This window comes from Pagrus pagrus (genome assembly GCF_965226575.1).
Source record: "Pagrus pagrus genome assembly, chromosome: 16".
Lineage (NCBI taxonomy): Eukaryota > Metazoa > Chordata > Actinopteri > Spariformes > Sparidae > Pagrus > Pagrus pagrus.
The window spans coordinates 6,794,355-6,809,229 of record NC_140200.1 but is presented as its reverse complement, the minus strand read 5'-3'; the positions used below and the strand labels follow the sequence as shown (position 1 = coordinate 6,809,229).

General features: G+C 40.8%; 1 protein-coding gene and 2 long non-coding RNA genes across 21 annotated transcripts in view; 2 read left to right on the top strand and 1 right to left on the bottom strand.

The window, feature by feature from the left end:
• The window catches only part of epb41l2 (erythrocyte membrane protein band 4.1 like 2), a 52,993-nt gene extending 43,912 nt beyond the window's left edge, over window positions 1-9,081 (top strand). For 7 of the 14 annotated variants that reach the window (XM_084377094.1, XM_084377086.1, XM_084377095.1 and 4 more), the window contains 7 exons: window positions 502-570; window positions 968-1,591; window positions 2,811-2,939; window positions 3,230-3,328; window positions 3,695-3,775; window positions 5,235-5,349; window positions 5,659-9,081. In XM_084377094.1, the coding sequence (XP_084233220.1) occupies window positions 502-570; window positions 968-1,591; window positions 2,811-2,939; window positions 3,230-3,328; window positions 3,695-3,775; window positions 5,235-5,339 (1,107 nt within the window). In that variant the 3' untranslated portion in view covers window positions 5,340-5,349; window positions 5,659-9,081. The remainder of the gene's footprint in view (window positions 1-501; window positions 571-967; window positions 1,592-2,810; window positions 2,940-3,229; window positions 3,329-3,694; window positions 3,776-5,234; window positions 5,350-5,658) is intronic. The other 7 variants (XM_084377089.1, XM_084377090.1, XM_084377099.1 and 4 more) reach the window with 5 other exon arrangements.
• Window positions 9,082-9,156: 75 nt separating this feature from the next.
• LOC311271779 lies at window positions 9,157-12,685 on the bottom strand. The gene is made up of 3 exons (XR_014624478.1): window positions 12,334-12,685; window positions 11,814-11,995; window positions 9,157-9,548 (listed from the first exon to the last, which is right to left on the bottom strand). It is a non-coding gene; the product is annotated as an uncharacterized lncRNA (long non-coding RNA).
• LOC311271777 overlaps window positions 9,943-14,875 on the top strand; it is a 61,849-nt gene continuing 56,916 nt past the window's right edge. For 2 of the 6 annotated variants that reach the window (XR_014624472.1, XR_014624473.1), the window contains exons 1-2: window positions 9,943-10,032; window positions 10,368-10,441. This is a non-coding gene — a long non-coding RNA (uncharacterized lncRNA). The remainder of the gene's footprint in view (window positions 10,033-10,367; window positions 10,442-14,875) is intronic. The other 4 variants (XR_014624476.1, XR_014624477.1, XR_014624474.1 and 1 more) reach the window with 3 other exon arrangements.

Sequence of the window (14,875 nt, the reverse complement as noted above, 5' to 3'; positions counted from 1 at the left end):
AGCAGCAGTTTGTACCTTTTATTGTATAGCTTTTTTACAAAAGCTTTTAAGTCTTCACTTGGAGCTAAATTTATTATGTTACACCATGTTTTCTATGGTCATCTACAACCCAAGGAAACTGCTGCTTTCAATACCATGTTCCTTTGTCTTTTTATTTGACTAAAGATAAGCATCTTCATTGATGGGATATTCTCTTTAATCCATCTTCTCTGGATCTTTTTTATCATCTGTTCTTCTTTCAACTCTTTTCATCCCATCTCTGTTATTGCCTGCTGCCATGAACTCGCTACTGTATTGAAATGATTGTGCATGAAAGACCACCAGGGACAGAGAGGGATGGAGGATCAGAGACAGGGAGGAAAAATAAAAAGTAGCCAATTAAAACCTTTCCCCTGTCTCGTGGTAACAAGCATCACAGCATCGCTATGGTGTCGTTAAGTGCAAACAATGATGATGTCGCTGCTGATTGATGATTGTCACGGTAACTTTTCTGTCACACAGGTGAGTGAGCCCAAAACGGAAGAAGCCGCCGCTGATAACGCGATCTCTGATACCAAAGAACCTGCAAAGGTGGTCCTAACTTTCTTCTGTTAAATCCATCCAGATCTTCCATTCATGACGCTTCTCATTCATCGTTTCCTTCATCGCTCCAGCTTCAGACTTCCTGTTCTTTACAGCCATCCGTTCTGTGACTATTCATTTGCCTGTCCTCCTCACTTTGTTTCATCTATGTGCCTCTTTGTCCACAGTTCAACATCTCCATCTTCTTTATATTCCTGATTTTTGTTGTGTTTGAATTTATTTTCACTTTAAGGTTGTTTGATTTTTTTTTTTATGTTCAATGATCATGTTATGCTTTTTTTTTGTCCCCATGCGTTTGTTGTGTATGTGTGTGCACCTCATCGTGTTTGTCCGTGCACTACGTGTACATGCGTGCGTGTGTATGTGCGTGTGTGTGTGTGTATAGACAACCGAAGTTGAAATCGAAGAAACCGTTGTCGTCCAAGAGGTTTCCAAAGCACCAAAACCAGGACTTGTCACAGTTACTATCAGCTCCCCCCCAGAGCAAACGAGGGAACAGGAAGTGAAAGTCGTGGAGGAAGTAGAGGTAGCCGTGGAAGCAAAAGCGGTGAAGCAGGAGAGCGTTTCGTCTGAGAGCGAGAGCGAAGAAGAAGCAGAGTACCATCCGAATGTTTCCGTATCCATCTCTCACACTCAAATACCAGAGGAGAAGGAAGAGGAGGTAGAGCAGGAGAAGAAAGAGGAGGAGGAGAAGTCGTCAGAGTTGGACACGTCGGCTCCAGACGCTCCCGCCCTTCCACTTGAAGTCAGCCAACCTGTAGAGACAACAATCAGAGAGGGAGACGAGGACACAGGAGCTGAGAAGAAGAACACAGAGGAAGAGCAAGGAGTTGTGACGGAGGAAAGCACTGATGATCCGATGCTGACACCTGAAGAGGCTCCGAACGGTCTCACCATGCCTGAGGAGAGCGTCACCATGACGGCTGAGGAAGAGGAAGAGCCTAAAATGAACGGAGAGGCCTCTCTGGTTGACGCAGAACCGCGGCCACAGGTTATTTGTTGCTCTGAGGTAAAGTCTTCACCTGGCCGACTGCGGAGCTTCCCCACCCGGGCTCTGACCCCTCCCACCAACTGTAGAAAAGCCCACCATTTTTTCTCCTTCCTGCTTACCTCAGTGCCGGTTTCCTTCCTGCTTGCGTGAATATTTAAGCCCCATGTACATCCTCACACTCATGTTTGTCCTGTGAAAACCTTCAAAAGTACAGTTAAAACTCCCTTAAAGAGTCCTTTAAATGATACAATTCACCACAAGTGTTTTGGTGTCAAGTCACCATCCCTCCTTCATAATTAATTTCAGTCTTTATTTTGATTTTTCATCACATTCAAATATGTGAGACTCTGTGTTTCACACCATTATCATCATGCCTAGTTCGCTCCTGCCCCACATAGTGTGGTGTGTTGCTGTTACCTCCTATTCTGTATCGTGGTGTTGTGAAGTAAATGGGGCCTAAGTGGGAAATGCATGACGCTTATAGGTGTATATTTGCTTTTTGGCTCTGCATGCTGTATTCCACGTTTTGGTGCCTGTGTGTGCATGTTTGTGCGCCCTCCGCGTGTTTGGCAGTGATGCTTCTCTCTCTGTTAGCGTCTAATTGGCTCGTCACGGTCACCGTGGTAACGGTATTGTGGAAATCATCATTGCCAACCACTCTGGAAAATGTCACCCGCTCATCTGAATGTCATTTTTTGCATGCTGTTTACATATCAAATGTCTTGCTGTTTGCCAGCCATTTAAGTTTCGCCTCGTTTTATTGGCTCATGTTTTATGCATGTTTGAGTTGCACGTTGACACCAAAGGTATTTTTGTAGCTGTTGCTTGTATGCTGCTGAAAGTAGTTGCTGTCATGTTGTGCGTTTTATTGATGTCGGCTTGCATGAGTTTGTAAGCTCTTGTGTTCTCTGCACGAATTTTGCTGCATTATTGCGTTTGTACATGTACACATACTGCTATGTGTACAGCTGTGTGTACAACAACTCAGTCACTTCCCTTTCAGTAGAAAGTACACTCTCATGTAATCACACTCTGCAGTTAATTTGATGGGAATGAAGCACACATTTACAGTCACATTTTTACATACAAAAAAAAACCCTTCATTGATTTGGAAGTGAATATCCAAAGCTAGTGCACAGGTAGCAACAAGTCTCTTTATGTTTCCCTTAACTGTCTCAGGTTTAATGTATTAACCCTCTGTCCTCCTCCCTCACTTTTCTCTCTCCTCCCTCCCCAGCCACCTGTGGTAAAGACAGAAATGGTGACTATATCAGACACGTTTGCAGCCCAGAAAACTGAGATAGCTACAAAAGAAGTGCCCATCGTACATACGGAAACCAAGACCATCACATACGAAGCCGCACAGGTGCACATTCAAAAAAGCCACGGGGAGCTTTTTGTTTGTTTTGTCCTTACATGTCCTCATGTTGTATTTTTGTGAATCATTTAGATTTTATCCTTTAGTTTAAGCGTATTAGCGTCAATGTCTTGTTCCAAACAGTGCATGCCACAGTGATTCATTCCTTCTCCCTCAGGGAAATCATGTTTTTAGAAGTTGGTGACGAAAGAGTTTGTTTAGAGCATCAGACATCCGACGGGGATATTCACGCGGTAATGTACAGCTTAATGATCACTTTTTGTCTCCTCTGCCGTCAGTTGGATGGCAACGGCGATGGCGAGCCTGGAGTGTTGATGACTGCTCAGACAATCACCTCCGAATCTCTGTGTACCACCACAACCACACACATTACCAAGGTACAGCCACAAACACACCACATCCTCTTCTCGTGGCCCCGTGCATTACATCATCTCAGAGAGTATCTGCCAACTGCTGTTATGTTGTATAACTATGATACACAAGTCTGTGCAAACAAATACATCTGTTCTCTTAAGGATTGTATTTGTGCGAGTATCACACATTTTATTGTGGCTCATAGTGTATACGGTATTAGGTTGCCATGGCAATTGTGCCTGCAGCATCATGGTACTCTACAACAGTAGTTGTACTTTCTATTCTGTGTTCAAACGCTGACCAGAGCTGCACACTGCTGTCATTTTAGTGTTTTTCGTCAGTCTCTCTGGTTCCTTACTGACCCGTTGTTATTGTATATTTATTTGCAGACGTTAAAGGGCGGCCTATCAGAGACGAGGATCGAGAAACGCATCGTCATTACTGGCGACTGTGACATCGACCACGACGAGGTCAGTTTTCCCCAGCGCCTCTCTTGGCCTTCTTATCCGTTTCAGCAGCTTGGTTGAGGGGTCGCTTTGTTCTAGGTGATGTGAAAGGCTCTCCAGGTGTCATTTTGCAGATGTGTGATCCAGGTGCATAAGTCCAAACTTTTGCACAATACGCTTTGTTGTTCAAATTTAAAAACATTGTGCAGGAAATGAAGCTGCAAAATCATTAGCTCCAGCTTACTTTAATTTAGCTTTCCTTTCTGGTTGCTTGGACTAAAGAGAATAAAAAGACGTCTGATGACATGTCTATCATGTTGCTCGTAGTCTGAATGCACACTTTGATTTATTAATCACTTACTAGAGATGCCCACGTACCATTAGTCATGCCACGCAGATTCCTACAGATCTGCTACATCTGTCTTTTCACTTACTCACCCATACATGTAGAAACTGGTGTGTTAACCTTTTTTGTTTTCGCCACACTGTGTCTGATTTTGTTGCTCGTCTTGGTTAGTTTAATTTTCTGTCTCTGTCTTTGTCAGGCTTCCACAGAAAATCAAATTTGTACTTGTTGGTGCCCCATATGTGATGAAAGACATTCAAAAGCAAAACTCAAGAGATCACACAGATCTTACTAGTGCAGTCCAAATGTATTCGGTCGCTGACACCGACACTTCTATTGTTTTGTGTTTCTGTGTTTCTGTCCACAAGCTTAATGGATTTTGAATAAAAAATATAATAATGTAATAATAATATAAAATAAAATTGAGCTTAAAGTAAAGATATGAAGGATCTTTACATTCTGATGAGTTTCCTCAAACACAGAGGACTATAATTCTAGGGGTCCAAAGATTAGTGGACCATTCTGCCAGACCAGACTTTTAAACTACAGCCTGTAATTGTAAGTTAGTTGAAGACCTGATAGAAATACATTTAAGGACATTTCAGATATTTGAAAATGACATTGATTCATATTTATGTCTGAAATCGAACTCTCTGCTGATTCTTTTGTATTAGGGATTAGGGATGATTTGTATCTCGCTCCTGCCACAACAATTAAAACTAGATGTGCACATAGCGTCCTCGAAAACACCTCAAATATTTGAGTTAAGAATTTATTTTCAGGTCTGGATCTGTACGCACAATCCCTCGTCCATTGCTTTGTTTAAGTTGCCTGTCTTGTTTGATTTGCTGGATTTACACTAGAGCAGCACATCTGGGTGTGGAAATGTTTTCCCACTCGATGTGTCCGCTCCGTCAGAAGCCATTTTACTTCCATTTATGTCCCCCAGTTAACCCAAAGAAGTAAAATAGCACATTGACGGTAAATCCAGCATTCTTGTCATTTTATTTAATGCCTCTTTTTTAATTTTTCATTTAACTCCATCATTTCCTCCCCCCTCCTCTCCTCCCTCCACCTCCCCCACACTTCCTGCCTGCCTGCTGTGCTCGGTGCTACCAATGTGTGGTTGTACTGCAGGCACTGGCCCAGGCCATTAAGGAGGCCAAAGAGCAACATCCTGACATGTCTGTTACCAGAGTGGTGGTTCATAAAGAAACTGAGCTGGCTGAGGAGGAGGATTGACAGAACTCAGGTAATAATAATAATAGTAAGGCATTATTATTATTATTATTCATGGTGAAAGTATTTTATTAACAGTGGGGGGGTGTACAGAGTGGGTTACTTTTCCTGAAGACAAAAACTGAAAATCAGTGAGATGAAATTAAAACTCCCACACACGAAGCTGCTAAAACAATCAGCCTTCATCACAGATGTGAAAGGGAAAAGAAAGGATCATTAAATTTAAGGAGGTAGGCAGTGACTGATGGTGCACAAAGGAAATATTTTGAATAGGAAACTAATGTTGAGTGCCAGTCATCACACCAAACCTCTGTTTCCCCAGAGCTGAAGGGGCCCATCGAGACTGTTTTCTCTGTTGACGTTGAACGACCTCCATCACCCGACGACAAATCAACCGTGACTGACTGAAGAGGAAGAAGAGCTGAAAAAACAGGAGGAGGCTGAAAGGGCAGAAGAGCGGAGAGAAGTTGCCACTCTCTGCCCTTACATGTCTGTGGTGCATCTAAATCCCCTCACTCCAAAAAACCCAAGAAAAAGAAAAATAATATCCTCGGTCTTTTCTGAGGGAGCAAAAAAGAACCACTTTGTTAGCTTAACATTCGTAGCGTGTTTTTATTTTTTAATAGTGCTTTTTTTTTTTTCTTTAACTGTTTGTTTTACAAAAACGAGAGAAGCTAGTGCGTCTGTCATGTATCGCAAAAATGAAAATCTATAGGGATGCACTGATAACCAATCCTGATGACCTTCAAAAATCAAAGCAACCTCTGCTTTTTTCGTACATTGAGAAAACTTTTATCTTCACCATTTTTTGGGAAATACGCGATTAATTTGAAATTTTGTACTTGGATTCTGTGTCAGCTATGGACAAGTGGTATTGGCGCAATCCCTAAAAAAAAAGAAAAAAAATGTTGTTAAATTACAGCTCCCCCCTTCACTTCACTATGGTGTAAATGGAGAGTAACATAATATAACACAGTAGTTTCAGTGACACAAAATCGGTCTTGCTCATTAAAACACATAAGATGAATGGTAGAACCAGCCTCGTCACATTATCACATTTTGTTACTAATGAGTACAGAAAACAGGGAGCTGTAACTTAAAATATTATCAACCAGGTTTATGAATTTTTATGATTCTGTCTTTTTTTTTTCTCTCTGTAAGTATAGTTAATATTCATCCACATTCCTTGTGTGTTTGACTAGCAGCTGAGTGAGTTCATGTTCAGTTCAATTCACTTTTTACTCTAAGAAGAGGAGACGTTTTGCTATTTACAGTAGGCGGGAATGGACGGATTCTTAATTGGGCCCGTGGGTTTGACGTTAATTAAGCTCGAGAAGCCAAATGACACAGGTGGAAATTAATTCTTTGTGATATATTTGTAAGTTTTACTGTATTTTAGAGGTTTTTTTTACTACATGGGAATGAATTTGAACTGAAAATGAACTGACTTTAAAGCTTCAGTACGCGACTTTCTGTACAGTAAAAAAAAAAAAAAAATGAAGGTTATTAGACGGGAGCAGCTTTTCAGTAGCTAAACGCTCTCCCTGGGCCCGCCCACTGTACGACACTAGCCATTCCTATTGGGCCGCAGGGAAGCAAGGGAGAAGACTTCTGATTGGGAGAGAGGACTAGTGAACTGAGGGGTGATTGGGAGACAGAGTCGGCGCTTGGGAATGAATACGAATTCGAGCATCGGTGCATGTTGGCCTCATGTTATTTTGCATCCTGCAGTGAGTTAAAACTGTTTTATTATCCGTAGGATATTCAAAAAGAGTGGGGCGCTACAAGCAGCACAGGTACCAAAATGAGGACTTGAAACCAGAATTCAGAATAATGAAGTTTCTACCAGTTTGCTAACTCTGCATCAGAGCCTGTTTGTCGTCACAGTTCAGCACTTAATTTCACTCCCTGCTTCTTTTCATTCCCAGACTAGATAATACTGAGGAAACCCGCTAGACATATAACGAGATCTGGGATTAAATTCAGCATGTCTTCGCACACTTTTTTTTTTTTTTTTTATCTTGCAAAGAGTATCTTGAGCGAGTCTAGATAGAAGGCTACTGTGTTGATTGGTTTGAGAGTGTGTAGATAACAGATTATCGCAGCACGTCTGGATAAGATCATCTCCGACACGACGCTGGCCGTGTTGTAACTGTTTCACCGCGACCAAATATTCCTCAGCATTAAAGTGAATTTATGTGTTTCTGTTTCAACAATTGTAAAAAAAAAAACAACAACACACACACTCTGAAAAAGACAGTCCACTACAAACAGACATGGAAACAGTTACAACATAACAGTAACAATGCAGCTTAAAGGGAAGTGTATCTGAGGGTTTGAAGTGCTCTTGAAACCCCTAAATGGCATGATGTTTTATTCATATTTCTGTGTCCTTTTCATCCAAATGTTCAGCAGAATTCCACAGAAATGTGACTTTTGTGTAAATATCGGCGACATTAGAACGACGGTGTTTGGTCTAATGCATTTTGTTGGCACAGAAAAACACATTTTTCCTGGAAATTTAACTGATTGTACGCAAAGAAGTGCCACAGATTATTGATATCAAAAACATTCCACCTGTACCTGCCTAGATGTGTCCGAACCCTCCAGTCTAACAGAATGATTTGTACTTTTTTTTTGTTTTTAACAGAAATATTGACACATTCTCCACATTATGAATTATTATACCCCTTTTTAATTTAACCTCCCAGTTTAAAGGCTTTCTTTCTAGATGGAGCGGTAATGACCGTCTTGGCTTTTCTATCGAGAAACGCCGGTCTGACTTCTACTATGCATTTAAACGACATTCCAGATGAGGGGGAAGCTTTAACCTCTAACCCTCTTGCAAAGACACAAAGCAGCAGAAAAAGCATTTAAAGAAAACAAACAAACCGTGCAACACTAGGCAGCTTTGGAAGCTTTCGCTGTTCCAAAAAAACAAATCTTCTAAAACGCATCGGTTATATCACAACAGCTATATTTGTAGATTTTCTCATCATTTGTCGTCTTTTCTCTGTGATGTACTTGTGGAAAAGGTGGGATTTATCGTGCGCCCTGTTGGATGTTTTTAATATTGTCGCAGTGTTTTTGACATTGAAGGAACACCACTACAAATTTTTTCTGCCACCATTCTCCTTTTTTTTGTACTTTAAACCCCCATGTTTAACCTCTTTTTTTCCACGGGGTCTGGGCTCTGTTTTAACCAATCACAGGAGCTTTGGGAGCTGCTGCCAGGTCTGGTTTTTCCAAAATCACTCGCCATCAGTAACTTTTATTAAGATTTAAAAAACACACACAAAAAATAAAACAATTTACACAGAGTTGAGTTGTTGAAAGCTTTTTGTCCAAGCAACCGATGATGATTCAACGCCAGCTGATGTTAAAACTGTCAGGGATCTCAACATGGAAACATTATTAGATCGAACTTATCAGATAAAAGACAAATGGACAAAATGTTCTTTACGGTTATATCTCAGGCTTTGTACTACAGTTTGGACCTATTTGGAGATAATACCAGCACAGTTTTGTATTTTAACTACTTAAAACTCACTTCCAATGACAAAAAAAAGAGAGAGGCAATTTTGGGAAACCAGCCGCAGCTGCCTCATCGCTCCCTTTTAGCCAACCAATGATCACCGGTAGGGTTTTTCTATCTAGCAGCTTAAATGTCTTGTGTCTCCCTGCACACAGCCACTCCCCCCCCCCCTGTGTAACACTGTTTAAATAAAGGATTGTTATACTCTGATATCTGTTGTCACGACCATTTCTTCATTCATGCTTTGGTTCATTTAATGATTAAAAGTCTTGTTCTTCATGTACATAAAACTAACTGTTCAGGAAGTCCAGTGTGAAATGTTAGTTTACAATTGCAACGAGTAAGAAATAAATAAGATGTATAGCTTATATTTCATGCAAGAGGGTAAAAATAATCTTTCTTTTAAAGGTGTACAGTAGTCAAGTAACTTTCACAGACTTTCTATTACAGTCAGTAATTCATATTCTTAAGGAGTCTTCAGTTTTCCTGAGATTTGTCCCTGCTGGTGTTCACACTGGTCACTCCTGCTGTGTAGAGATTACTCATGTTGACTGGCAGCAGGGCCTGTCAGCTGTGTTAGTGCTACCCAACACTCCTCCTCCTCAGGTGTGTACTCCTGTGTATGTGCCTGTAGATGGCGCTTCTGTCTTGTGGAAACCTCGACAGATCAGCCTCCGCTGTGGATGACAGAAAACATCCAGAGAAATTAAATTAAATTGTAATTTTGACTTTTTCCCTCCATAATTATGACTTACAATGGGAATTGTTATTTTTTTCATCACTTTATTTAACTTTAACTGGCTGAAATGGGCTTCAATACTCAACAGTACAGATGTAGTCAGCAGTCATTTGGTTGGTCATTCAGTCAGCCAAGATATGGCAACAGACAACACGGAAGTACATGTTATGGTGTGTTTCAGCTGTTTTAATTGTTATATTGCACTTTTACCAGTCCATTCAAACTTTATAAAATTCATTATGAAGAATTATTTAGGTTTCAATTGTCATATTGTTTAGACAGTCAGCTTTCAGCTCTGCAAAGCTTTATTTAACAACAATCTGGTCCTTACCTACCTCTATCCTTAGTAGTTCTGTCTACGCATGCGCAGTGAGTGCCACAACTCGACGCTCCCCCATCTCGCCTCACAGGTGTGACAGGAGGTAACACAGGTCTAGTTTAACGTTTTAAATGTAGTTAGGTAGGTGAAATTAATTAAATGGGAATGTTTGTCCTTTGAAAGATGCCACAGAAGCTTAAGCTAGCTAGCAGACATCCACTCTGCTAACATTTTTAAGCTAGTTTAACGGTTGGCTAACGTTTGCTAATGTTGACGTTAGCTCTTTAAATGCAACCACAATATTGAATATATGAATTCACTGTCAGTTTAAAGTCCTGAGGTTAACTTTCCATAGAGTACTAATATGATTTCATTCAATTGCTGTTGTTTGAAATAATAATATTATCAGAAACGTGACAGCTTGTACCGTTTTACAAGAGTTGCCTCTGTGGTTTGGTGAAGGATGGATGTCTTCTGACAGAAGGCAGCTTGGAGGACCAACACATTACTGAGTGAGTTTATATTAAAAGTGCTGTATTGTGGTTGTTAAAGATGTTAAAATGCAACATCAGCATCTTTCTGTTAGTGTATTAATCATTAAAAGATGGATGCAGACAGAAGTACTTCTCATCAAGACAGTAAACACTGAACTCAAACTAAAAAGTAGTGTTTAATTTAAGTACCAGTGACAAACCCCAAACTGCAGGAGTGAGATTAGTTGTGATCGATTATAACCACCATCAGAATAAACAGCAGATGATGCACATTGCTCATTAACACACACACACACACACACACACACACACACACACACACCTTATCCAACAGTATGGCTCATTGATGAGTTTTTATGTCAGGGTTTGTCAGTAGGATCAATTGGCTTTGGTTTTTTCATAAGATTTCTTGATAGTAATGAAAATATACTATATATCACCATGATTGTCCTCTGAATTTTGATATAAACTGCTAGCTCGTCTTAATGAATCAAAGTAGTAGTCATCACGGCACTGAGATGGCTGAACACAGCAGACGTCAGGCCAATTCGTCAACTGAAATGTACGAGGCTTATCTTCACTTTCATGTACCCAGCGAGAGTGGGAGCAGGTGATGGAAGTGCAGCCATGATTTTTGTTGGATGGGCGTATGACTGAGTGTGTTTTGTGTCAACGCAAAGGCACAAAGGGCTCAGGTTAACCAATCGAAACGACACAGGTGAAAAAATAGCCATGTTTCCACGGTTTTCGTGCTCTGAGGACACTAAAACCTCCTGTTATCCTCTTAACACACACTGAATCTTTCACACACTCTCATGCAAACGCACAGAAACCAGGCCAGTGTAGCTAATTGTCTCAGTGATCAGTATCTTCATAGTCAAATTAAGTTTCATCCTAAAAATATCACTTCACAAAGTTTTTTTCCCCTTTGTAGCCTATTTAGGATGTTTTTCATTATTCAGAGTGGAGCTTAGCTTCGGGGGCCCCCTCAACATTTTTTACTGTTAGCAGCATGAGCTGTCAGGTAATGTTGAAGAGACACTGTTGGTTGTCTGCGTCTTTGCAGATCCAGCGGTGCACTTTTGGTACTTTGTTTTATTTTACTGTGGAAGTTGGTATGAAATTGCTCTCTTGACACAGGAAAAATGGTGTTTTGTGTCAACTAAAACTGTTGCAGCATGTAGTAAAATGTAGCCCTGCTTTTGAACTACAGTTCAATACAGAAATCTTTACAACGTGGTCACGAGCGTATGTATTTATAGTACGTGCAGCCTTGCAGAAAGGCGTATCCCTGCAGTATCCATTTAGCTACACAGCATCTCAGTAAATATACCATGGTAAGAGGTCTGTACATGGGCCACACATGAAAAGTTAATAACACCATGCCTACCCTGTCTGAGCTTCCAGCTGAGGTAGATAATCAGCTGCAGCAGCAGCGCACAGACAGACAGGAACAGCAGCAGGCCGAAGAGCCAGAGAGGAAGAAAGCTGTCCGTCTGTCTGTCCGTCTGTGTGATGATCTGTCGAAGGAGCAGAGCCAGATCAGCCCAGGGGCCACTGAGCACCTCCATACTGCTCCGACATAGGGGGAGCAAACGGAGAGATTACAAGATTAATGTCATAATATGATCCTGAGGCATGATGCAGTTTTGAGTAATAGAACAAGAAAAGACATCACTTTACTGTAATGCAGCCAACAAAACCAGGAAAAGATATTATTTCTTACATCTAAACTCATGCAAAATGTGTTGAACTGCTAAATTATCTCAATACGAGCCATCAAAGCTCAAAGCAGGTTATTAAAGAGGACGAATCACCCAAAACAGCTCTCTACTCTCACAGGAAACACAGCCTTGTTTTGTTAAAAGCCCAGCAGTCATTAGATAGTATATTTCAAAAGATGTACTTACAGGTTTCCAAAAAAAGGCAGGCTTGAATGGATGTAGGTGGAAACGACTGGCAGATGGCTGCCAACTGTATTGGCACTGAGCTAATACATGCTTGTCCTGACGGTCGTCCTTGATGATGTGAAGTTGTCTCCAGTAGCCAGGATTTGAGCGGAGGTCAGAGGTGACGTTTTGGCGACGGCAGTCACATTCAGAGACTTAAAAGTTTGAAATTCAGTCAGTGTCAGCGTCTGACACATCCGGTTTCACTGTAGAGCTTTGTCAGATAATCCACAGGACATTTCCACAGGGAGAAAAGATGGTCCAGAGGTAAAAGTTTGGGTTATTTTTAATCTTGTCTCTGTCTTCTTTTGTGTCTCTCTTTGTTTTTGATCTATCCTTTCAGGTTTCTCTCCTTCCTGTCTCTCTCTCTCTCGCTCTCATTGGTAGAAATACCCCCTCTGTTGTAGCTGACGATGTGAACTTTGTTCTGTTACAACAGTTGGACCTTGTGATTGCTAAGAAGATTAGCTACACTGGCCGGGACTATGTGTGTATGTGTGTGAGCAAAGTGGAGGGAGTATTCAGGTCCTTTGCTTACTTTATGTAAAACTGCTAATACCACTCTGTAACATATACTCAACTACAAGTAAAAGTCCTGCTTTTAAAACTTTACTTATATTAAAATGTATTTATCAGAGCCCGACCAATATATCGTGTGTCGTATTACTGATACATCGATATATGTGTCTGATACGGGCTGATATGTATCCTTTTTGTTTCTGTTTATTATTAAACTGCCTGTCTGTTATCCTTCCTCTATTATTACACATCTTTGTCACAAGTATTGCCAAGAGTTGTTGAATTTGTTCAACTCTTGACCTGTTGGAGGTTAAGTAGAGATTCGTGGTTTTCACTGGACAGGAAGGGAATGAAAAATTGTAATCTGAAAAGTAGTCGGTAACTAAAGCTGTCAGACAAATGTAGTGGAGTAAAGAGTACAACTTTTACCTCGAGTACCTCGAGTTTGTACTTAAGTGCAGTACTTGAGTAAATGTCTTTAATGTCATGTGCGATATGGAGTGCAGGTTCACTACAGGTTAGAGTGTCCTCAAAACATGAAAATGTATAAAAACAGACTTTTTGTCCCGTGTTTGTGTGCTCTCAGGCTTGGAGTCATGTTTTGATCATTGAACTTTAGACCTCTGTGCTCACTGTGTCATAAAACACACAGACTTTTCTCAGCTGCTCTGTCTCTGATTGGAAATGGGTTTCAAATCTGCCTCATCTCCCTCTTATTCTTCTGTCTGTTCTCTCTGTCAGACACCCTTTGTCTGTTTATCCTCGACAGACACTGATGGCTCTTTGATTGGTGGCAGTATTGATTACTTTAAAACAGAACTGATAGCATCAACCTTGACTGTATTGTTAGAATGAAATGAGGAGAGACAACACTTGTACAACTAAAGCTTAAATCCAAGCCACAGTGTAACGCTGTTTTTAGTCTGATAAACACATTGCTCCCAATGAGGATGACAATATTGCCAGTGTATGCAGATGTACGGTGGCTTTAAATATGAGTATTACACACACACCCAGCCCTTCCACTACGCTCCACTACTGCCAACAGCTTGCTGCTCCCTCACTATGTAGACAGCCCACCTACGGCTCGACAGACAGTAAAAGCACTACACATCTTCTCTGGCAGACTGAAACTCATCTGTTCAGACTGCACCTTGACCCACAAAAATATGAAAATATATATACATCTCTCTTATGAAGCACTGAAGCAGTTTTGCTTATTTGATGAAGCTGATGTACATTAGTCTTGCAATTTGCTCCTACGGACATTTTTTACCTCTATGGGCTTTTCTGTGTGACATATTCCCCCGAAACGTCACATGTGGAGGTAATAAATGGTAATGGGAGTGTTGTCTAGTGTGTGGACCCTTTTTTTGTATTTTTGACTTTTGCTTCTCTCCAGCAGCGAGTGTTTAACTGTTTTAGATACTTTTGATACATACCAGCTGTGTTTGTCTACACTAACTCCTGGAGAGAAGTAGGTGCCTTTAAAGCTCCAATATGTTCACTTGCTGGTTGCTAACAGTCTGTCTGCAGTTATTGCAGGTATTGTACATTGTTTTTTTGTTTTTTTTAGAGCTTTTTTGTTCAAAACAGCTGCCTGTTGTAGCTAAGAATGACACTGAAACAGTGGGAGTGAAACAATGAGCTGAAGAAATTTGCTATACTGTGAAGCTTTGTGGAGCTGAAGGCAACTGCCTAGTTGGGTGATTATTCTCTGTTGCTTGTTAGTTTGAGTGAACTTTATACACCAATGGATCCATTGTTAATATAATATAAAAAGGTTGTATTGGCTTCTTTGAAACGACTAACCATCCCAGTGCTGAGATCAAGATGCAGCTGAAGTCTCCAGATGCTGACACACTCCTGGTTAAACCAGATGTTTTCACCTGCGGTTTTATTTGACCACGTTCTTTACAAGCTAACAAGCTGGCATTAAATCAGAAGCAGGTTGTGTTTGTGCTAACGTCCCCAGGGACATCAG